The sequence below is a fragment of the Leptonychotes weddellii genome, chromosome 1 (assembly GCF_054177405.1).
Source record: "Leptonychotes weddellii isolate Sample4059 chromosome 1, ASM5417740v2, whole genome shotgun sequence".
Taxonomy (NCBI): domain Eukaryota; kingdom Metazoa; phylum Chordata; class Mammalia; order Carnivora; family Phocidae; genus Leptonychotes; species Leptonychotes weddellii.
Window position 1 is genome coordinate 10,972,966 of NC_138369.1, and position 25,006 is coordinate 10,997,971.

General features: G+C 53.2%; 1 protein-coding gene across 2 annotated transcripts in view; it reads right to left on the reverse strand.

Moving 5' to 3' along the window:
• ELL (elongation factor for RNA polymerase II) overlaps window positions 1-22,542 on the reverse strand; it is a 71,143-nt gene extending 48,601 nt beyond the window's left edge. For both annotated transcript variants that reach the window (XM_081815551.1, XM_081815552.1), the window contains exon 1: window positions 22,383-22,542. In XM_081815551.1, the coding sequence (XP_081671677.1) occupies window positions 22,383-22,517 (135 nt within the window). In that variant the 5' untranslated portion in view covers window positions 22,518-22,542. The remainder of the gene's footprint in view (window positions 1-22,382) is intronic.
• Between the last annotated feature and the right edge of the window lie 2,464 nt (window positions 22,543-25,006).

Below are 25,006 nucleotides of genomic sequence, written 5' to 3' on the forward strand. Positions count from 1 at the left end.
TGCCTGCACTAATCAGTCTTCTCATCTGTGAAATGGGAATGATCCCATTCTTGACTTTCAAGGGCTGCAGTCAGGACCTGGCAAGTTTACACCCTCAACCTTGAGAGGCAATGCAGAGGTAACATGCACGTGACCTCACTGCATCAGTTCTCTCTGGGTTTACCAGGAGGCCCCACCAGGGACAGCTGATGGGACAGGCCCTGACTGACAAAGCGAGTGCCACTGCCCCCAAGCCAAGAGAACTATCAGAACCACAGAAACTTTCCCGAAACTGCATCAACGACTTCAAACAATATTCAGCAAAGTAATAACAATTAATAACAGTAAGTACTCATTTAAATAAAACATGTACTACCAGCCACGCTCATGTTCCCACATCTGTCACGTATGTGGTAGACATCACAGTAAGTCTGGTGCATGTTCGACATCTGAGTGAACCCCCTCAGGTGATGCCGAGAACTCACCACGTGGATGTCTGTCGTGGATTCCTTTCACAGCTGCCCCACCAACCCTCCAGTCTTGACATCTGAAATCCTGCACACCGAATGTATTTTTTCTCCAAGCAGGACTGTTGGCACCTTCCTCCTCCAACAACCTCCTCTGACAAAGGCAGAACTAGGAAAAGTCCTTGCAGGAGGAAGGGATGGAGGGACAGAGGAGGAACCATGGACTTCAAGGAAGCGGCTGTGTGGTCAGAGCAAATGGCGCACCCTTATCCCTGCAGAGGTCAGCATGGCACAGGGGCCCGGACCTCCTGGTGGGCCTTTGCTCTGCCCCAGGGACAGAAAACACATCACATGGCCCAGCACGGTGGCCCTGACTGACTGTCCCTGCTTCCAAGAGTCAGCAGTTGTGAGGTTTTGAACGTGACATGTGTATGAACGGACTTTGGGAACCATCAGGGGCCACATAGAATTTAGTAGTATTTTCCAATCCACAAATGCCACTTTAGTGTTTTCACTAATATGTCACTGAGATAAAGTGAAGCAAACCTGAGACCCTGGAAAAGCACCTGACAACACGGCCTGAGTGCTTCAAAGTCACCAGCCAGCTGGGTCCACAGTCATGCTCAAGGAAATGACAAAAGGCCGCTGGGTGCCAACTTCACACTTTAATTCACCAGAGCAGACCCTTGAAGCAAGCGCCACTTCCAGCCGCCAACTGAGGCCAAAGCTCACAGCAAGAGGGGGGATCTTGCTCCATGGGGAGCATGGTGGGTCACACCAGGGAGAAGGAATGAGCATGCCACGATGCCACCCTCACCCTCACCCTCTCGGCTAGCAGACAGCACTCAGAGAGAGAACCAGGGTCAACCCATGCTGGAGAAAGCCCCATTAAAAGACAGACCAACCAACAGGAAATGGCAATGAACACAGCACAGACTGAAAAGATAGCTGCAAGTGGCTGAAACATGTGAGAAGTCATCAGCAAAACAACAAGAGGGAGGTATCATTTTTGCCCAGCACGACCACAAAATTAGGAAGAATCAGATAATCTGGTGTGCAAGAGGAAGTGGGAAAGGCATGGTAGAGTTGGGGGGTAGAGGGAATAAGGCACAACCCACAGGGCAGAGCTCAGAGCTGGGCCCTCCCTTGGGTCTGTGTGGGCAGGCTGGGCTAGCGTCTCAGGCCAGGGGCCACTTGCTCAGGCGACAATGGACAGGAGTCGTGGGGTGGGACCCACGGGCCTTGGCAGGATGTGCATAAGGAACGCAATCCCAGGTACTTCCTGCAGGTATGGCTGACACACCTGGCTGGTGCCCAAGTGCGGGTTACAACATGTCAAAGCAAAATAAAGTCAGAAGCCACTGATCCAGAAAAGGAAGGTCCAATCAAATCCACGGGCTCACAGCAAAGGCCTGGTGTGTGCTGCCCTCCCACGCACACTCTGTCCTGGGGAGAGTCCTGGGCTCTGGGAACGTGCCTCTCAGTGGGTAGGAGGGTGGGGAGGCAGGGAGGGCACGGATACTGGAGAGGAGACTTCCAAAGAAAGGCCCTCAGCAGCCAAGGAGGAGATCACACTGGGGTCTGAACAGCAGAGTCCCCAGGCACCCTGGGAGGCTGATTTGGGCATGGGAGACACATGATCAGCAGTCTGAGCAGCAGAGTCCCCAGGCACCCTGGGAGGGTGATTTGGGCATGGGAGACACATGATCAGCAATCACTCACTATCACTGCAAGCATCCCCCAGTGTCACTGAGTTGGCACCGCTACCCAGCTGGCTGAGACAAGGGGTTTGTAACCGGTGGAAGAAGCCCTGTGTTAGGCCACCAAATGTCCCAGAGCTGTGGGATAGGAAGGCCCCAGGAGCGGCCCCTATCACTGTGGCTCAATATCCTCCATTAAGAACCCACACTTTCGAGGCACCTGGGTAGCTCAGTCGGTTAAGTGTCAGACCCTTGATTTCAGCTCAGGTCTTGATCTCAGCGTTGTGGGTTCGGGTCCTGCACTGGGCTCCACACTGGGTGTGGAGCCTACTTTAAAAAAAAGAAAAAATAAATAAAATAAAAAGAACCCACACTCTCAGTCCAGCCAGAGATGAACAAGGGCTCCAGGATAGCAGGGACCGAGGGAACACACACAGCCACTCTGGGGTGATGGGCCACGAGAACACAGGACAGGGGGCGCCTGGGTGGCTCAGTCGTTAAGCGTCTGCCTTCGGCTCAGGTCATGGTCCCAGGGTCCTGGGATCGAGTCCCACATCGGGCTCCCCGCTCAGCGGGAAGCCTGCTTCTCCCTCTCCCGCTCCCGCTGCTTGTGTTCCCTCTCTCGCTGTATCTCTCTCTGTCAAATAAATAAAATCTTTAAAAAAAAAAAAAAGAACACAGGACAGGCCCCGTCGCTGTGGGTAGAGAGAGGCTTCCGGGAGCCAGGACCACAGAGCTATCTATGCTGACAGGGCACTTTCTACGGGGCATGGGCATGACAGGATGAGTGAGGAGAGGATGGAAGCCATCTCAGGTGAGGGGGGCAAGGAGCGCAGGCCCCTGAGGAGGGAGAGGCACAGGTCTGCACTGACTGCAGCCCTTGCTCCAGGCGGAAGCCTGGTGAGCAGCAGGCCTCACGCCGAGGTGTACTGCGATGACAGTGCCCCAGGCATGGCGGCCACCAACCCCATCACCACAGAAAATCCTGCAACCAGCTAAATTAGGAGCAAATGTTTAGAGTTGAAAATTAAATGCCCCCCACCAAGGACGTTCCAGTACCCTAAACATGGGAGTTCCCCAAACCCCATCTTTGAAGGAAGACAAACCTCAGTGATGACATTTGCCACTTGTTACATCGCCAAGTGCCAGGATATGGGGCATGCAGCATGGTCAGTGTTCTGTGAGGAAAACAGATAACCTCCGTCTTTCTGCTTCTGAGCCAACTTAGGACAGAAGTTTGGGGACCATAAATGCAGAAGCCAAAAGCCCCTGCCTGGAGAAACCACTCAGCAGCCTGGCCAGGTTTGCCCATGCCCGGGCACGAGCCGGGTTGCTGGTAACATACAGGCCGGGGCCCCAAGCAAACGGCCCCAATGCTGCCGTCCAGGGCACCCCCAGCACAGGCAGGCTGCAGGGGCTGGGAGCACCCTGCAGGGGAGGCACTGCCCGCAACCACCCAGGGCCAAGAACTCGCCACAGGCCACCAGCTCCTGGACTGAGCCAGGCCACACGGTAGGACCCCCTGGCCCCCACTTCTGTCATCTACTTTATAAAGAGGCACTTTACAGCTGGTTTTACTTGGTAAAAAGGGAACTCCGCTCAAAAAGAAAAGTCTTATAATCAGTGCAGCACACCAGGCGCAGGCCTACTACCGGGACGACGCCGTGAGCAGCCACTCCAGGGCACGTCCAGCTACACTGTCCTCCCTGAGGGCCCATGCTGGTGCTCCAGGCAGCTTCGGAGGTGCCTTTATGGGGCTCTGTGAGAGAACACCACCTTCCTGGGCTGAGAACCGGGATAATGCAAGTGAAAGGGAGGTGCCAGGGCTTTCTTTATGGAAAAGGAATCTGGCAGAGCTGGAGAACAGTGAGAAAATCAAACCTATGAACATGGAGAGGCCTCCACTGAGGAGGCACCAGGAGTCACCAGGCCAGGGCTCTACCACGGGAGCTGAGCTGCTGGTATCCAGACCTGTAGCAAGATGCTCGCCCTTGGAGCAACAGAACAGACGTGCAAGGTGAGCTGGACCAGGAGATCACACAGGACCCGCGTCCCTCCTTGACATGGCCCTTCCACGCCTTCCTCCAATAACGAATGATTCAGCGGGCCCCTGTGTGCTGTGACAGAAGCAGGCTGACCTCTGGGGAAACACTGAGTGCTGGAAGGCACATGGAGGAGAGGCCCTCTGACCAAAGATGAAATAGGAAGGGGCAGGGGCAAGGCCAGGAAGACCTGGGGGAAGAGCATTCCAGGTGTAGGCACAGTGCACTGTGTCTTGAAGCCCAGAAGCATGTAGTGCCCTGTGGTACAGCATGTCCTGGCCACCCTCCTGCCCTCTCTGACCTGTCACCCTGACCTTGGTACCCAAGGGAGAGGGCCAGGCTGCTCCCTCAGCACATCCTTCTAGGCCTCCTCAGGGTACAGGCTCTTCCCCACCACCTGCTCAGGGCCCAGAAATGCCACTTTTCCTGCAGGTCCTCTCTCCAGGGAGCTGTCCCAGCCCACAGGCAGGATTAGAGCCCATGAGACTGTCACTCTTCACTTGGGACCCTCACTGCCCAGCACAGGGCCAGGTGCTGGAGGGCTGTTTGCTTGCTTCGTGGTCATACCTGGGGCCTGACTGCAGTCTGGCCAAGGTTAAGGACATACACTCTGGGCCAGATGCCCAGGTCTGACTGGGACCCCACATGTAGACATCCCACTCACTCATTACCCACTGCCCTTGGCTGGAGAGTCTGGGGATGACACACCAGGCGGCCACAGTGCGTGGAAGATATGCACACACGGCTTCATTTCAGGCCCTGGGTGATGGGTGCTCATCCACTGTGGAGATGGGCCAGGTAGGCACAGGGGTTGAGGAAGGCCGGCCCCATAAGTGGGCACAGGACAGGGAGGCCGGCAGCTCTGTTAAGAGGTCTGCCTGTGTGGGCTAACTGACGCCACTCCTGTTCTGTTTTTTAAGCGCAATCTTGTGACTCTCTGGGTTACTAAAATCTCAACACACATCCTGAGTAAAAACGATGACATAGGGCTCGCTTTTCTAAATTTCCCCTAAATTTTCTGCAGACTTCAGGATTCCTCCTGGACTCCTACATAAAACTGCTGTGCACATCTGATTTCTGTCATGTTCATCTATGAGCAGGGCAGAGAAGGGGAAGCAGCTAGAGGCTTCAAAACCCTCAAGCCTGGAACCCAGTTTTCAAAACAGCAACGCTCATCTCCCCAGAATTGGCCAGCGTGCACAGCTCAGACTCTGGGCCTCCCAACCCCACCTGTCAAGCCTAAGGTGAGCTCAGCACCACCCACAGGGCTAATCAATAGGTTAAAAAGTAACAAGAAACATCAGGCCCAACTTTACACAAACAGAGCTATCCAGGCTGCATCCTGGCTAAGGACCAACCGCGTCTGCACAGGAGCTGTGTCCTCACTCCCCCTCTAACGTGTCCTGCCAGCTGTCCTGAGACAGCCCCTGCTGTGGGAAACCCTCCATAGCCACTACTGAGTCCTGCCACCAACCTGTCCAGTCAGCAGGTCCTGGGGACTCACACAGACCCTGTAGCCTTGAGCACCCACGGAGCTGGGGTCTATGGTGTCTGTGCCCAGGAGACCCTCCACCCAGGGTTCCAATGGAGGAGCAAAGTCCTGACTTTCTGAGATACCTCAGGCCTTAATTATTCTCCTGGACAGCCGGGGCTACGGCATGTAAGGAAGACACAGACACACAATATAATGATGACCCCTACCCCACAGGGTGGTAAACTGAGGCCCAAAGGGTGGTGACGCTGTATAGCCAGCTCCTTCTCCCCTACTCCTCCCAGCCCTGTGTCCTGCTCTTAACTTTGCAGCCGCCTAGCGATGTCAACACCAGTGAAGGTTTGGAAGCAATATAGATTGTCCCCTACCCTGGCCCTCAGCTGTCCAAGGGACAGCAGCTCAGGCAGCTGAAACCTCTGTGCCTAGGCCTACTGGACACCCACGTGAACACCTGGCAGTGGCAACCTCCTAGGTCTGCAGGCTGCTTCAGAATCAGCCCCAACTCAGCCAAGGTGAGGCATCCTGTTCCACCACCCCCAGCCTGAGCCCTGCATCCTGCATCCTCCAGTGACCTGCCTGCAACACCCCCAAGCTTGTCCACCCCCTGAGCTTCACAACAGCAGAGGGACGCCCACACCTGCAACATGCGATGTGCTTGCTCTTGACTAGCTGAGCCCTGGGAACAGCACCGGGAGCCCCAAGGAGAGAGCACAGAGGGAGTACCATATCCACTCAGACCAGCCACTCCCCAAAGCTGAGATGTGCCTAGCAGATCACACGCTTGGCAATTCCTATCACCGGAAAGCATCCAGGCCTCAGTGAATTTACACATGAGAGACCAAGACAAGAAAGAGGAGAGGCAGGTGGCAGAAGCCATGTGAAGATCCCAGAATGAAATGTTAATTAGAACCACTGCTCTGGGGAGCGCCTGGGTGGCTCAGATGGTTGAGTGTCTGCCTTCGGCTCGGGTCATGATCCCAGGGTCCTGGGATCAAGTCCCGCATCAGGCTCCCTGCTCAGGGGGAAGCCTGCTTCTCCCTCTCCCTCTGCCTGCTGCTTCCCCTGCTTGTACACACACTCTGTCAAAAATAAATAAAATCTTAAAAAAAAAAAAAAAATGAACCACTGATCTGGGGTACAGACCCTATTGATTTGCCATCCACCCCTTAGGAAAAAGGGGTCCAAAGCCTCGGGTCTTTTCGGGACAGCATCAGCCCAGCCCAACTTCTGCTGACAGCCTGTGAGCCTTGCCCTGTATACCTGGGAACCAGTGAACCCCATCCACTGGCCATTCTCACAGACCAGGCTCACCCGGGGGATAGGGTGGGGGCATTAACCGCATCTGTTCAGAGACAAGACAGGACCCTCCCCACAGAGACACTAGTTGGCAGAGCTAAAGGTAGGGAGGGCCAGTATCACCAATCCCACACTCTAGGCCAAAGCCCGTCTCAGAATCCTTCTTAACACAGCTCCACTTCCTGTCAGGAGGAACTGGCACAGATCACTGGGTCATGAGGCCCTGTGCACAAGTCCCCCATCCAGCAGGACCCTGTGCACAGGTAAGGGAGCCAGCAAGGCCTCATCCCAGTGCCAAAGCAAGCTGGAGACAAGCTGAACACAGGCGACCAGGGCTGGTTGTCCTCATCCCACTTGCCAGATCCACTGTGAGCTGAGCACATTTCGCTGGAACAAGCAGACGTCTGTGAGCGTCCAACACCAAAAATAGTGTGACCAGGGGAGGAAGGAACACACTCTTCTAGCTGTGACCTGTCTCTGCCTCAGACATCTCCCTTCAGTCTCTCCATACAGGGACGTCCCCCATAGATCCTCCCCACCACACTGTAACCCCCTCACCCACCCAGCCTGCAGCAGTTCAATAGTCCCAGCTGATTCTGAAAAGGGAGAAACAAAGTCAAAAGATAAGAACAGCAGGGGCACATGGGTGGTTCAGTAGGTTATGTGGCCAGCCCTTGATCTTGGCTCAGGTCATGATCTCAGGGACCTGGAATTGAGCTGCACACGGGCTCTGCACTCAGCAGGGAGTTTGCTTCAGGATTCTCTCTCCCTCTGCTCCTCCACCCCCCGACGCGCATGCTCTCTCTCAAATAAATAAAGAAATCTTAAAAAAAAAAAAAGGAAAGAAAGAAAGAAAAACAAGAACAGCAAAATCATGCCATTTCTGCTGCCAGAACCCAGAAACCTCAGCCCCTTGGCAGAGAGGCCTGCCTGAGAAGCCCTTCTCCAGGTTTTTCAGGCTGCTGGTGTCTAATTCAGAATCCATTTATAGATGATACTCATCCTGAGCTGAGAAAGCTCTGGATGATTCTTCAAGGCCCCCCAGCCCATGGAAAGCTCACTCCTAGGGAACAGGAGACACCTGCTGCCCATTGTCTCCACACAAGGGACCCATCTGAAGCCACTGTCATCTGGTTGTTCTTCATGCCATGAAGCACACCTCTGAAACCCGTACAAACAACAAACCCCTAATTGAGCACAATCCTCCCTTGGAAGATGACACTGGTCCCACTGTATCCCCATGGAACTGAGGGTGAGGAGAGGAAGAGAAGGGAGGGGCATGCTACAGCCAGAGCCTTACTCCAATGGGAGGCAGATGCCCGCCCTGTAGCTCCACCAGGGACACCCATGCTTGGCCCTTCCTGCCAGGCTGTGTGTGAATGTGTTTCCAAAGTTCACCAGCAGGTCACAAATAAAAAAGCCAGGCCCACTGGAGGCTGTGTCAGTCTTGACGCTGTGCCTGGGAAAAGCTCCTGGGAAACCCAGGGACTTGCACATGGGGTGGGAAGCATTCCAAGTCTGCATGAAATCAGGGGTGGGGGGTAGAGGGAGGCAGTCCCAGAGCAGACACCCTCAGGTTTGAGGCAATGTAATCTACACTGACCACATACGTATCCTCAGGTCAGCCACCACCTTCTAGGCATCCCATCAGTGAAATGAAGGGGCCAGACCAAAAGGATGCTCCAAGATCTTAGTCCAGCCCTGAGATGTGACAGGAAGCCACGACCCACAGGGCGGCATGCCAGAGTACAGGGGCCCAGGATATGAGGCCGGGACAGCACATTCCACTAACACACATAGTCCTCACGTCACACGCCCATCCCAACACTCCAAACCAGCAGCTCTTGCACTTTTTCTGTAAAGGGCCAGAGAATCAATATCATAGGTTTTGAGAATTAGACAATCTCTGTCACTAAGACTCAGATGCTGTCATACAGCAAAAGCAGCCATAAACGATGCTTTTGTCCCAATAAAATATAAACACAGTTGGCAGGCTGGATTTGCCCCTTGGGTCATGGTTTACCAACTTGTTTTAGACTCTAAGGTTGGCATGAAAGAAAAGAATGCCATAACGGTCTACTACATTGGCATCCTTATCCAATTCTGTTCACCTAACAGGGCAGCAAACATGCCAGAGACCTTTGTTTTCGGGGCTAGCAGCTTCGGCAGCAACACTAGGCACAGCAGAACTCAGCTTCCTTGAGGACAAAAAGAGGCCCACTACAACTAACGGTATGGGGAAAGCTCTACCACTAATGCTACAGAAAACAGAGCAGCCATGGGCGCCTGGGTGGCTCAGTTGGCTGACTCTTGGTTTTGGCCCAGATCATGATCTCAGGGTCCTGGGACTGAGCCCTGCATCAGGCTCTGTGCTCAGTGGGGAGTCTGCTTGGAGATTCTTTCCCTCTGCCCCCCATCCCCCCAACCCGCTCATGCTCATGTGCGTGCAAATGAATCTTAAAAGAATGAGAGACAGAGAGAGGAAAAGAGAAGAGCAGAGCAGAGCGAGCCAAACTAAGCCCCTGCCTTGGCTCAGGTCATTATCCCTGGGTCCTGCTCAGCAGGGAGTCTGCTTCTCCTTCTCCCTCTGCCCCACCCCCCTCATGCTCTCCTTGGTAACAGCTCTCCTTGCCCTTCCTGCCATCTGCACCCAGGTGACCCTGATCAAGATCCTCCTTCAGGCTCGCTCGCTTTCTCTCAAATAAATAAAAAAAATCAGGAAGGAAGGAAGGAAACAGAGCAGCCAGGATGGGGACAAGGCATGGGATCTCTGTCAGGACCTTGAGAACAACATGGTGGGGAGGTCACAGGCAGGAGGTGCCCACTATCAAAGGGAAAGCCATGCTAAGCTCATGTTCCACCTCCAGCTACTGCAAACCGAGCTGTCCGACTTCATTCAGTGGGCATTCTCCTTATTGTAAGTGTTGCTATAGGACCCTTAAATCATCCCCTCCAGATGTGGCGAGAACCACAAGGTCCATATCAGGAAGCTGAATGTCCTCCAAAAAGTCACTGTTCAGACAAAAGTGGAAAATAAGAAAAGGAACCTCCCAGCCCACTTATCCTCCTCAGGCCAATGGCAAGAGGCGAGGCTACTCCAAAAGCCCCAGGTGCCACCACCACCAGGAAGGGCAGCATGAAGGGACAGCCTCCTCAGCCCAGTCTCTCCACCTCACTCTGATTAGCCTATGCTTACCTACGGGGCCTGAAAGCAAGTGTGGAGTCCCTGGCACTGCAGGAGAAGGGGGGATGGGAGCAGGGCAGAGGCAGGGAGCACGGCTGCCACAGTCAGAAGCCCTGAGGCAAGTGGACTGCATCTGCCCACAGGGTCAGAAAAGACACCACTCATCCTTCCCATCCACCTTTGTGCACAGGCCCCAGCCCCAAGGCCAAGCCAAAGGCAGGAGCCAAGACAATGGCATAGTTCCCTGCCCGTCCAATAACCCCCCTCTCCAAAGAGCAGCACCTGACCTGAGGCGCCTCCAGGCCACTTCCTATTTGGAAGAAAGCCCATTTTCCACCAGTCACCTTGTGATTCAACATGGGACACAAAGAGGTAAATTCACCAAAGCACAAATTCTGCCCCATCTGAACTCATGGCCAGGGAAGGGCCCAGCAGCCTCAGGTGCCAAAGGGCGGAGCCTAGCCTTGCCCATCACCCTCAGGGCCTGTGTCTGGTTTGAGGACAGGAAGGGACACAGAACTCTTGCCATTGGGAGGGCTGGGGGATGGTAACAGCTCTCATTGCCCTTCCTGCCATCTGCACCCAGGTGACCCTGATCAAGATCCTACCTCAGGCAGGACCTGAAGCTAGCCCAAGCCCACCTCAAATGTGAGAGCCAACATGGCCTTATTCCACTGGGGTCCAGCTCTCTATCACCTGTGACGGGTCTTGCGACGGGTCTCCTAAGCCCATCAATGGTCCAGCAGGTGTCAGAAGCCTAACAGACCCTAAGTCTCGTTGGACAGTCGCATACTTTTAAAGGCTCAGAGACCACTTCACACCCATCAGTACAGTTATTATCAAAAAAACAAAAACAAAAGTGTTGGTGAGGATGGCTGGCTGGAGAAACTGGAGCCCTCATGCACTGCTGGTGGGAATGTGAAACGGGACAGCCACTGTGCAAAACAGCTTGGTAGTTTTTTCAAAAAGTTAAACATAGAATTACCATATGATCCAGCAACTCATCTTCTGGATACATACTCAAAAGAAGTGAAAACAAGGACTCAAGTGAAATAAATCAGACAGAGAAAGACAAATACTGTAAGATCTCACTTATGTGTGGAATCCTAAAAAAAAAAAAAAGAAAAAGATAAACCACAGAAAAAGAGATCAGACCTGTAGTCACCAAAGGCAGGGAGTGGGGGGAGGGAAAATTGGAGAAAGGGGTCAAAAGGCACAAACTTCCAGTTATAAGATAAATAAGCACCAGAGATGTAATATATAACATGATGACTACAGCCAACACTGCTATATGATATACAGGAAAGTCGTGAAGAGTAGATCTTAAGAAAGTAGATGTTAGGGGCACCTGGGTAGCTCAGTCAGTTTAAGCATCTGCCTTCAGCTCAGGTCAAGACCCCCGGGTCCTGGGGCGCCTGGGTGGCTCAGTCCACTGAGCGCCTGGCTCTTGATTTCAGCTCAGGTCATGATCTCAGGGTCCTGGGATCAAGCCCCACGTTGGGCTCTGCACTCTGTATGGAGTCTGCTTCTCCCTCTCCCTCTGCTCCTCCCCCTGCTCGTGCTCTCTCTCTCGGTCTCAAATAAATAAATAAAATCTTGAAAAAAAAAAAAAACCTGGGTCCTGGGATCGAGCCCCGTGTTGGGCTCCCTGCTTGGTGGGGAGTCTACTTCTCCCTCTCCCTCTGCTCCTGCCCACCACTCGTGCTCTCTCTCTCTCTCTCACATAAATAGATAAAATCTTTAAAAAAGAAAAAAAAAGAAAGTAGATCTTAAGAGTTCTTAAAAAACTTTTTTTTCTGTTTTTGTATCAACATGAGATTCTAAATGTTAACTAAACTTGTTGTGGTCATCTCATGATATATGTCAGTCATATTACTATGCTGTACACCTTAACCTTATACAGTGCTAGATCTCAATTATCTCAATAAAACTGGGAGAGAAAAAAAAGAGCAGGGGCTTGACCAAATGTGTGTATGCCCATGTTCACAGCAGCATTATTCACAGCAGCCAAGAGGTGGAAACAATCCAGCACCTATCAACAGACAAATAGATAAACAAAATGTGGTATATCCATAAGGATGTAATACTATTCAGCCTCACAACAGAAGGAAACTGACACCTTCTACAACGTGGATGAACCTTGGACACATTATGATCAGTGAAAGAAACCAATCATTAAAAAGATAAATACCAGGGCACCTGTCTGGCTCAGTCTGGCTCAGATCATGCAACTCTCGATCTCAGGGTCATGAGTTCAAGCCCCATGTTGGGTGTAAAGATTACTCAAATAAACAAACAAACTTTAAAAAAATGTAAAAGGACAAATGCCATATGATCTCACTTATAGGAGATCCCCAAAGTTATCAAATTCATAGAGACAGAAACCAGAATGGCAGATACCAGGGGCTGAGGGAGGGGAGCAGGAAGTTAGTGCAGTGGGGACAGAGTTTCAGTTTGGGAAGACGGGAAAGTTCTGGAGAGGGACGGTGATGATGGCTGCATACACACTTAACACCACTGAGCTGTACAGTCAAAAATGGTTAAGTAGAGGGGCGCCTGGGTGGCTCAGTCGTTAAGCGTCTGCCTTCGGCCCAGGTCATGATCCCAGGGTCCTGGGATGGAGACCCACGTCGGGCTCTCTGCTTAGCGGGAAGCCTGCTTCTCCCTCTCCCACTCCCCCTGCTTGTGTTCCCTCTCTCACTGTCTCTCTCTCTCTGTCAAATAAATAAATAAAATCTTAAAAAAAAAAAAAATGGCTAAGAGGGGCGCCTGGGTGGCGCAGTCGGTTAAACGTCTGCCTTCAGCTCAGGTCATGATCCCAGGGTCCTGGGATCGAGCCCCGCATCGGGCTCCCTGCTCAGTGGGAAGCCTGCTTCTCCCTCTCCCACTCCCCCTGCTTGTGTTCCCTCTCTCTCTGTGTCTCTATCAAATAAATAAAATCTTTAAAAAAAAAAAATGGCTAAGAAGGAAAAAAATGGTTAAAATGGTAATTTTATGTTATGTGTATCTCACCACAATTTTTTTAAAAAGTCTCCAAGAAACTTGAATCTCCCTTTACAAGGGAAAGAAATAAAGGAAAAGAATTGTGAAAAGAAAAGAAAAGAAAGAAAGAAAGAAAAGAAAACAAAAGAAAAGAAAAGAAAAAAAAAATTTAAGAAAAGCTCTAAGAGGTTCCAGTAAAGACTCCTGCTGATTGGTCTTAGCATTCTCAAAGCCTCCCTGACCATGGCCTGTCATAGGATGGAACCCCCCAGAAAAAACGTCTGTCCATGAAGTGGAATGAAATCAGCATTGGGTCAGTCCCCCCCACAGTGAGTCTAGGCAAGGGATGGAGCTCGTCTACACTGGCATAGGTCATTGCAGTCACAACTGCTTAGTCGGCTAGATGATGAAATTAACCCCAACTTCCTGCCTGGGCATCCCTTACCCCCACGCCCTCCAGCTGCGCCACCACCCCAGCCTCCCTCCTGCGGCCACCCTCTCAGATCTCATGCAGACTTCGGGAATCTCAGACTCTTCCCAGACGGTTCCGCCTGCCCCACTTCCCATGGCACCTCCTGCCCACAGCCCGCTGTGTTTCTCCCTCCCAGTAGTCATCACCCATGGTCACCACCACCACCATGCTCTTAATGGGCCTCCCCGACAGAGATGTGAGGACATTGGGATGCAGCCTGGCTAGCCTGCCCACCATGAAGTCCCCATGCCCAGAACAGCACCTGGCCAGCCTCAGCCCACCAGCAAAACCCAAGTCAGTCTGATAAACAGGACAACGAGGCCACGTGCACATGTCCAGGTAAGGGTTGCGGTGGACCCGTCCCCATATCAGAAAGAGGCCAAGGAGCATAGGGAAATGTAAGGGGTAGCCCCTTGTTACTCAGCCCTCACACACTGGGGCTCCACTTGCCAGGGTAGACGATGGAGGAAACAGAACCCCCACCTCCCATCCCTAAGGAACAGCATTCTCCAGTGGAGAGGGGGCTTGGCCCCTCGAGACTACCCTTATGTGACTCTCCAACAGCCATGAGCTCACATGCAACCTGAAGGCAAAGATGGAGCCCCTGCATCCAGAGCTCTGGGCCTGACTCCTCATACTCCATCAGCAGTCACCCCCAGTCCAGGTCAGAAGTCTCTTCAGAAACTCAGCCAGCACTTCCTGCCCCTCCTCTGCTCTGTATGGCCCCTGCCCACTGCCCACTCCACCATCACCACCTAGTGAGGCTGCTCAAGGGACAGAGAAGGGGGACATGCACAAGGGCTCAGCTCCCTCAACACAGTGGGGTGGGCTTCCTGCAGGAAAGCTGCTAAAGAATCTGGGGAAAGGGGCACCTGGGTGGCTCAGTCATTAAGCGTCTGCCTTCCGCTCAGGTCATGATCCCAGGGTCCTGGGATCGAGCCCCACATCGGGCTCCCTACTCCGTGGGAGGCCTACTTCTCCCTCTCCCACTCCCCCTGCTTGTGTTCCCTCTCTCGCTGTGTCTCTCTCTGTGTCTCTCTCTGTGAAATAAATAAATAAAATCTTTAAAAAAAAAAAAAAGAATCTGGGGAAAGCCATTTCTTTATTTAAAAAAGAAACCCTTTACAATAGAGACAAACGAGTGGATATTTTAAACTTGTGGTATACTAACACATGCATACAAGGTGGGGAGTTGCGGGGGGGTGGTGAGGGACAGAAGGGATGGGATGACAGGATCCTCTGACCTGGGATGCCCACTACTATCTTAGATGCTGCTTCAACCCAGGGAAACTGAGGCTCAGGAGGAAGCCTGAGTTAGAACTAGCTAGAGCCAGTCTACCTGACCCCAACTAGCTAGAGCCAGTCTACCTGACCCCAACTCGTGGTCCTCAGCATCCTTTGAGGGAGGCACCTCCTTTTAGGACACCTTCCCTACATGTCTAAGATGGACACAGGGACAGCAAGGCAAACAGTGAGGAGCTGACACCCACCGACGGCCCAAGGTAGGAGTGGGGGTTGCTGGAAGGGCACACATTCAGGAAAGATGTCCCCGAGTCAAGCTTCAGTCTCCCCTCTGAAGAACAGTGAGAACACCCACAACAGCACAAAAGCGTGGAGGATTAAGCACAGTCCTCAATCCCAGGCAGCTCATTAACTTCTCAAAGATGGGGTGATCCAAGGCTGCCTGTTCCACAGCACATCTGAGAAAGCTGGGAAGTGATGAGTGGGCACAAGGCCCTCAACCCAACTTTCTCAACGCTTTGGATGGCATCACCTGCCCTCCATCTAGCCTTGGCTCCCCCAGTATCCAGAGTACCCACTATCCAGAAACTGGTCAACACCAGCACAATAAGGGAAACCTGGCATCCAACCACCCCCGAGCAAAGAACACAATCTAAGAACTGGGGGGGGGGGAAAGGCTGCTGGCTTCCAGAGCTGCCACATCAGTTCAAAACACCTTCCAATTACACTCAGGACGCCTGAAAGAACCCCATGACATCCACATGTGCGGACAAAAGCAGCAACCCAGAAAGGTGTGGGCTCTGTAGCCGGCATCAATGAGGCGGCATGCACACATCTGCCACCCTGCCCCTTGACATCGACGGTGACAATGACAGGCACCCACCACAGACCCACAGCAGCTCTCCGATCAGCTGCCCTCATCTTTCCTCCAGCCCAGAGTCACTCCAGAGGCGGCTGTCAACATCTTTTCAAGCCACGCATAACCCGACTCTCACAAACCCAGCTCAGGCACGACAATAAAGCTGAGTGTGAAGATGTTTCTGCCACATGGCCAGAATCAGGAAAGGTTAGAAATGTCCGCCTCCCCGGGCGCCTGGGTGGCTCAGTTGGTTAAGCGACTGCCTTCAGCTCAGGTCATGATCCTGGAGTCCCTGGATCGAGTCCCGCATCGGGCTCCCTGCTCGGCAAGGAGCTTGCTTCTCCCTCTGACCCTCCGCCCTCTCATGTGCTCTCTCTCTCTCATTCTCTGTCTCAAATAAATAAATAAAATCTTTAAAAAAAAAAAAAGAAATGTCCGCCTCCCCAACTAGCCACAGGTGGCTGTCCAAATAGTCCTCATCTGTCCCCTTGCCCATTCCCCAGTGCCCCCCCAGCTCAGGCCCTCAGAGCCTCCTTACCCAGCCACTGCCTCTAGTCCTGCCCTCCCTGACCATCCACCACCATGGGCCAGACCATATCTTTCCCAAGCCTCAATTTCAACATACAGAAGTTGTACCCACTCAGCCACACGCAGCCTCAGGCTCCCCTTTGAGGCACAGGCACACCAGGGGTGCCCCTCACTGCCCTTCAGCGCCTCTGCACAGCCCTCAGCACGGGACAGCAGACAAGGCCCCCAGCACACGGGAATCCCCAGGATCGGTGTGGTGCCCCAAACACACATACTGAGGAATACTGATCCATGAGGATGCACACTGCAAGGGAGATGCAGTCACTAAAAAGTAAAGCTCATGATTATGTTAAATAGCAGAACTAATACGGTGTCAGGGAAGAAGTAAGATCTAACACCATATGAGGATACCACTGTGATGATGAGGTGCCCAGACACAAGACAGAGGAAGGCGCCCAGGTGTCAACAACAACCATGGCCTGTGCCCACGGGAACAGGAAGTCGCTCCTTTCAGGTACTGCAAGTTTTCTACGCTGAGCTATACTCCCTTTATAGTAAACTTCTCAACATGTGTTACTTTTAAATAAGAGTTCAGTGATCCCAGGAACTTCACAAACATGCGAGGTCCACTCCCCCCCCAGAAGGGCTGTGGGGAGTCACCAACATGCCCCGCTGACCCGGTGACTCAGTTGAGATCCGCGTCGCAACGTGGCCAGGGAGGGACTGAGCCCAGAGAATATAATTAGCGTCAGACTCCAGTGCAGCCACTTGGTATGGGCACAGGTCCCTCTCTGAATGGTTCATCCGGACACCAGCTTTTTTTATTAAAGAGTAAAATGACAAAACAGCTATACATATTGGAGGAAAGATCTCAGACAACTCCAGGCCGTGCTCGCCACAGACCAAAGGGAAAATCATAAAGTCAGGGAGCAGGGGAGCAAGGCCCTAAAAATGAAGGACCCAGAGAAGGCCAAACCCCAAAGGCACAACAGGGATGGCCAGCCCAGGCCTGCAGGCTGCATCAAGCAGGGCTGCTGCCACAGAAGCAGATTTCCCAAAGCCAGTGTCTGCTCCAGGACCAGTTACTCGGAACAGAAGAAGCAGTGTTATTTTCAAAGACTCCCCAGAGATGTCACAATCCGGGTATGATGTCAAAACTACTTCAAGGGTGATGAACTCCGGCCTTGCCGATGAGTCAACAGAGGGTGGGTTTCCGCCAAGCAGCCTGCTGTTTACACACAATCACCACAGTCACCGTGGTGCAGGAACAGCATGCAAGCCGGAAGCCTAGTCAAGGGTCAGAGCGGCTGAGGCGGGGTTTGGCCCCTCACACACAGCCTCACTGGCTGCCTGCAGAAACCTCCATCACTTATCCCACACCCCGGGTCACTCACACGTCCTCCCACTGCACCTATGAGACATGAACCTTCTAGGAAGGACTCACCCCGCCCAGAACAATCAAGAGCCCACTCTGAAACACATAAGTAAACTGAACCCCTCCAGCCAGAGGGCAGGAGACAGGAAGCCATGCCCCTGACACCAACGGGCCAGGCCGCTCCACCTGGCCCACGCGGCCAGACCGCCTCCCTTCGGAGGGGGCAGAGCTTGGAGCCTGCCGCCTGGTTCTCAGTCCCGGCCCAGCTGGGAATTTCCTTCCAGTGACCTAGCCTCCCAGAGTCTCTTCCTGTTTCCTCACCTGGTGGGGAACCATTCCCCACCACAGGGCTGATGGACAGCTGAACGCGTGCAACTCGGGCCAGTGCTGGCATGGGGGGTGTGGTGCACAGGTGTTGGGACCCTCTGAGCCCCAACTGCCCCCAATGCATAGGGAAAACAATAAGCTGGCCTTCCTGCCAAGGTCACCAAGAAGATGACAGGAGAATGGACAAAGGGCTTAGGGGGGCCCGGCCCACAGCCAAGAGGGCAGCCCCAGCTATTCCAAAGCTGCCCTGCTCAGGGCCCAGTGGGCGCGTGCGCACACACCCACACCACACACACACCCACACACACACACACACACACACACACACCACCCCCCACCCCCACCCCCCCCCCCGGGAAGGGGAGACGAGCCTACCTCCCGGGGCCTCGCTGTGGGAGGGGAACAGAGGCTAAATTAAGGCTCCTCCTGCCACCAGTGCCCGAGCTGACTTCCACACAGCCGCCCCCTTAGCAGCCCGCGGGCAGCCCTTAGCACGGCTCTACAAGAGTCATGGACTATTTGCTGCAGGCCCCTTCCACCTCCTCTCTCCACACACCCTTCCCGAGGATGGAGCCCCAGCAGCTGCCCTCCATGCCCCAACACCCTCCCCAGCCTCTTGTGTCTTAAGGCTTGAAGGCAGCATGCCTGGAACCCCCACCCCTGTCTGCACAGGACCTCTCACCCAAGGGGACCTCAGCTCTGGCAGCTCCTAGAAGCACGTCTCTCAATCAGTAAGTACCCTTTCACACCGCCCCGCACCATCACATCACCCCATTTTATTCCTTCCTTATGCTGACTGCTGACAAGTTCTTTGTACCGATTTCTGTACTGCCCTGTTTACAGTATGTCTCCTGCCTCCAGAATGTCAGCTCATGATGCTAGGGGCCCATCTTGGTCACTTCTGAATGTCCAGCACTTGAGCAGTAGCCCTATACAAACCAGGTGCTCAATCAGATTTAGGTAGATGCAGGAGCCCAGGCTCCCTGTCTCCCACAGTCTCTATTCAAACCTCCAGGTAGGCACCAGCTCTGGGTACAGGCACCAAATCCTGAGAACACAACGGGAGGGGGGAGGTGTCAAGACTACACTGATGGCCACGTATGTGTCAAAAGAATCCCCACAGCCCTGAAAGAAGAAGGAGCCAGAGCTTAGACAGGGCAGGGCATTGGCACCCTCAATAGTCCTGAGAAGGATCCAGAGGTCAGAACGAAGCCAGTCACTGGGACCCTCACAGCCCTGAGAGAAGGACCTGGAGCTGGGAGGGGTTGGGTACTAGGACTCTCATAGTCTTGAGAAGGATCTAGAGCTCAGAAATGGCCAGGCACTAGGACCTTCCCAGGCCTGAGAAGAATCCAGAGCTCAAAGAGGGTAGGGCACTGGGACCTTGCAACCCTGACAGAAGAAGTACTCAGGGCTGGGAGGGGTAAATACTGGGACGTGCACAATCCTGAGGACAAGAAGGATCCAGAGCTGGGAGAGGGTTGGGCACTGGGATCCTCATAGCTCCAAAGGGGAGGATCCAGACTGGGAGGGGGTCAGGCACTGGCCCAAGGCCTCAAGCAGGTAGAACCAAGATTTAAACCCAGATAGGCTACAATCCTCGAGCTTCTTGAGCCCCTCCCTGGGCCCTCAATTTTTACTGAACAACAATATGCTCCTCTCCACCAAGGAGCTTATAAACCAGGAGAGGAGAAGGTCACTTGGCAACAGAGCCCACAAAATCCAAAAAGGAAATACCTGGGTGGTTGAGGCAGGTGCCCCATGGAGGGACACTTTCTGAGGAAGAGTGGCCAGGGAACACTTCTCTGAGCAGGCACATGACGCTATCTTGGAAGGATGGGTCCACACTTCCTCTCTCTTCTCTCCCAGAAGTAGCCCATCACAGTTAAAAGGGAGATCTATGGGAGCAGCCACGTGGGGACTCACTCGAGTTTTTTATATTCAAGGAGAAACTACACGAAGCCCAAGTCTAGACGGTGGCAGCTGCATATATTACCTTCTGCCACATTCTAGGCTGGTCACCAAGTCTGCACAAAGGCAGTTCAGACTCCACACCCCTCTGGAGAGAGAAACCATGGGGGACCTTTACTCAGGCGACTCTAAGAGCTAGGATTACAGGCTCTCTTGGGCCACAGAGAAAGTTTCACAGGAACTTCCTCTCCAGTCCCCTGCCACATCTGAATCTGTAAAGGCCTCTTTGCAATTAAAAGTAAAAATAAAAACCCTCTCCACAAGTTGTCATTGGCAAACCATATAACCACAGGGCTACAGAATAGAAAACTCCAGACACTACTGACAACTGTACATAAGAGGTTTTGCTAATAACCCATACACTTCTCTGGTCACACAAACCAGTTCTTCAAGTCACTTTCCCCATGCCCACCACCCAAAAGCACCCAAGCTGCCCTGATTTTAGCTCAGTCCACTACAATGCCCAACAAGTAATGTTAAATATGAAATTGCCGAGTAACTTAAATGACCAATCAGCTTCTGAGAAAAATGCACATTTGGGTCACCCTCAAAGTTTAGCCCAGCTGGCCAAGATGCCTCAACTGGCTTGGAGAAGTTCTTCAAGGGAGCCCCTCCTGGCTGACATACACAGCTGGGCTCCAAGTGGGATGAGCTGGAGTCTGCAGTTACCTTTACCCTCACATGAGGAAGATCCAGCTTAGTTAGGGGATGTAACCAACACCCTAAATTAAAAATAGCCGTGTGACAGCATGAGGTGTACACACAGGCGGGCCTTCCGGACGACTAGATCAAGCAAGGGCAGCATGGCAGGGAAGGCGGGGCTCCTAAGTGACCAGGTACCAAGTTCACCTTATTTACATGACTCATGAGCTCTTCCCCAGCTGTTTCTAGGAAAGCCTGCCTTCCTGCAGGACAAGTCAGAATTGCCTAGGGAAAAGCCTCCAGACTGGAATTTCACAAGGAAGGGAGACTTGAGCTGGACACAGTGTATGTCGTTCCCCGCCCACCCCCCTCTGCCCAACTCCTCACCTGTAACAACACCTTAGCCTCATCTTGAGGGATCCTTTTGACAAGGGGAGAACTCGTTCTAAAAAAAAAAGGACCCCTTCTACGAATGGGAAACTGTGACACCAGGACAGGAAGGAAACTGCCCAAAAAAGTGGGAAGAAGCACGGGAAGGGTGGGCACCAGGAAAGTGGTGGGAACGTAACAGGGGAAGAAATTCCCAGCTTAGCTAATGGTGCTGAACAAGTCTAGGGCAGGAAGAAAGCCACATTCCTTCCTAGTTAGTCTTTCTCCTCACCCGCCCTCAGCCCTCCCATGCCCAGTATACACAAACACACACAGGGAGCAGAGCCTCCCTGAGCAGGACACCAGACCCCTCCCCAGTCACTTCATGACTATAAAACCCCCACTTTCCAGGCAACAAGGTAAAGAACTCCCAAACCACTTCCCCTCAGGTTCTGACCACTCTGGGCACCTGCAACTTCTGTCCCGACAGAGAGGGCACCACGACAAACAGAAATGGGAAGAAGCAGGTTTCTGAGCAGGGCCCCAGATGTGCCCCCAAACCAAGCCTGAAAGAAGGTGCACAGCAGCCTCCCCCCAACCCACGCACCCTGAGCCAGGTGGCAGAAGTGAAACGCCACTAACTTCCCCAGATGGGCCCAAATCAGCCCCTGAGAAGTTTGAGAGTCAGCAGCCAGGTGCGGTGGCCAAAGCTCCCTCCCAGGTGCCCACTAAGAGCTCCCCAGCCTGGGAAGTCAGCGACCCCCAACATGCACAGCTTCTCCCCCAACCAAAACACTCCCTTTCTCCAAAAACGTTCAGTGAGACAGGGTCACCTGCAAGGGGCAGGGGAGTTGGAAACAAGCTGTCAGTTTCTGCCCAAACTCCCCTTCTCACGAACCAAGAAGTCAAGTGAGCCCAATTCCAAGGGCTTCATTGGTGTTACTGCCGGCCCTCAAGTGCAGACTCAGCCTCCCCACACAGACGGAACAGGTTCTCCACAGGTGCCCCAACAGCGGTGCCCCACTGACCCACCCTGCCTGGGACCCGGACGGAAAAGCCTCAAGCCTCCCCAACCCCCTCCCCCGTCCCCCAGCCAGGTGAACAGCTCAGTTCCTGCTCAGAGGCTGGGTGAGCCGGGAAAGGCTCCGGACGCCTCCAGGTGCCGACTCAGTCGCCCCCACCTCCCCCCCGCAGACGAGATGCGTGAGCTCGGGGCCCCTCGGCCGCCCCGGGCCGCCCGCCAGTGTCACCTCCCAGAGCCGTGAAGGAACGCGGTTCCCCGCGCTCAAAGCCGGACAGGTGCCCACCCCGCGACCTGTCGGCCCAGGGACCCGCGAGCAGCACCCCGGTCGCCGGACCCCGCGCCCCCAGGACAGGACGCCTCCGCGAGGGGCGCATGAGGCCGGCCTGCGCCTCGACGTCCCCGACGGTCGCGCCGGACCCCGCGCCGCTCACCTGGCTGGCTCGGTAGCTCTCGAAGGCCCTCAGGGCACTGTCGGTGAGCTTCACGTGGAACACGGACACCTTGCTGCCGTCGCTGACCCGACCGCACGACAGCCCGTAGCTCCGCGCCTCCTTTAGCGCCGCCATCTTGCGACCATCGCTCCCCCGCCCCCCCTTCCCGGTTCCAGCGCCGGCGCGCCAGCCCCGCCCCGCCCCGCCGCCCGCTGACGTGATGCATTATTCATGAGACGCGGCTGACCACGCCCCCTCTGGATCTAGCGAAGCCCACAGTCACCTCTGCACGGCCCGCAGACTGTTGCATTATTCATGATGCAGCTGGTCGCGCCCCCTATGGGCCTGGCGAAGCTCTCGGTCACCGCCCCGATGTGCTGTATATTCATGAGGCGTAGATGGCCCCACCTCTCAAGGCCCCAGAGGGGGCCACTTCCGTGCCTGGACTCCGCCCCGACACGCGCACTCCTCCAGGCCCCGCCTCAATATGCATAATTCATGACCCTGGCTCCGCCTGGCGAGGGTCGAAACCACGCCCCACCGTCCGCTGACGTGATGCATTATTTATGAGATCGCTCCAAGCCTTCCGTCCTTGGTTTCTGTTGAGAACGGTAGCCAGTACGTGAAGGGGGCGGGGCCGGTGCAAAACACGTGGGGGGCGTGGCCGACTCCTGGCTTGGTAAGTGGGCGTGACTATGCAAACCGAGCGCGCGTTGGACGCTGGGTTGGGCTGGTGGAGCTTCCCTTAAGGTAAGTAGATGGGATTTCTTGCCTGGGGCTGTTGGGGAATTAAGGGTGTTGGGGAGGAGGTAAATTTTGCTCATGATAAGAGTATAGTTTTAATAGAATAAAATTCTATATCCTCAAGGTTCCTGAGACATGATGGTTGTCCAGCTTTCCCATTTTAATAAAACATTTTATGTATCATAAGATTAACCCATTTAAAGTGTACTATTCAGTGGCATTTAGTACATTCAAAACGCTGTGCAGCCACCACAACTATCTCATTTGGGGAAATTTCCATCACCCCTAAAGAAAACCCCTACCCACCAAATAGTCACTCCGCATCCCCCCTTCCCAGCACCTGCAACCACTAACCAACTTTCTGTGTCTATGGTTTCACTTATTCTGGACATTTCATATCAATACCATATGTGACCTTCTATGACTGGCACTCAGTGAAAGATTCAGCATGATGTTTTTTTAAACTGAATGAAGGCAACCTCATTTAAAATAGAGTTGGGGCACCTGCGTGGCTCAGTGGGTTAAGCGTCCAACTCTTGATTTCGGCTCAGGTCATGATCTCAGGGTTGTGAGATGGGCTCTTTGCTGGACGTGGAGCCTGCTTAAGATTCTCTCCCTCAGGGTGCCTGGGTGGCTCAGTCATTAAGCGTCTGCCTTCCACTCAGGTCATGATCCCAGGGTCCTGGGATTGAGCCCCGCATTAGGCTTCCTGCTCCATGGGAAGCCTGCTTCTCCCTCTCCCACTCCCCCTGCTTGTGTTCCCTCTCTCACTGTGTCTCTCTCTGTCAAATAAATAAATAAAATCTTAAATTAAAAAAAAAAAAGAGGGGCGCCTGGGTGGCTCAGTCGGTTGGGCGACTGCCTTCGGCTCGGGTCATGGTCCTGGAGTCCCGGGATCGAGTCCCGCGTCGGGCTCCCTGCTCAGCGGGGAGTCTGCTTCTCCCTCTGGCCCTCCTCCCCCTCATGCTCTCTGTCTTTCATTCTCTCCCTCAAATAAATAAATAAAATCTTAAAAAAAAAAAAAAAAGATTCTCTCCCTCGCTCTCTGCCCCTTCTTTCTTTCTCTCTGTCGCTCTCTCAATAAATAAATAGGAGGTCAGAAGAGGGAGCTCTGTGCCCTACTGACTCATTGTCAAATGCAAACCCCAAAAGGAAGGAGTCTACTTTGCTACCCCAGCAGGATGAAGGATGATTTTCCCCTGGCCCAACAACAACCCAGCCAATGAACCTGCCACAACTCAGCCAATGAGAAACTGTCACTACCTTGAACACTACTTTCCTCCAAAGCAGCCCCTCCCAACTTCCTCCTTCTGTTTAAGGTAATGTTTCAACTCCTTTGTTGCCATTTTGCCAATAGTTTTATCATAGCTTGTGTGTCCTGAGTTGCAATTCCTCTGCTATTCCTGAATAAACCCATTTTGCTGGTAAAATAAGTGGCTGTTTTATTTTCAAGATTGATATTTTCAAGGTTGGTCCCATTGTAGCATCATGTATCAATGTTTCATTCTTTTTTGTGACTGGGTAATATTCCATTGTGTGGACTGACCACATTTGTTTATTCATTCATCCATTGATGGCCATTTGGGTTGTTTCCACCATTTCACTGCTGTGAACACTCATGGACAGGTTTTTGTGTGGATGAATATTTTCCCATTTCCTGGGTCTACACCTATGAGTGACATTATTAGATCCTATGGTAATTCTATGTTTAACTTTTCAAGGACCTGCCAGACTTTTTTTCACAGGAACTGTGCAGTTTTATCAATCTCTCATTTTACAGGTGGGGAAACTGAGGCTGGAGAACAGCACTGGCTTGCCCAGGCAAGCCTCTCCTAGGCTCCTGGGTCTCCTAACCTATAGGAAGTTCTTGATTTGTTTTC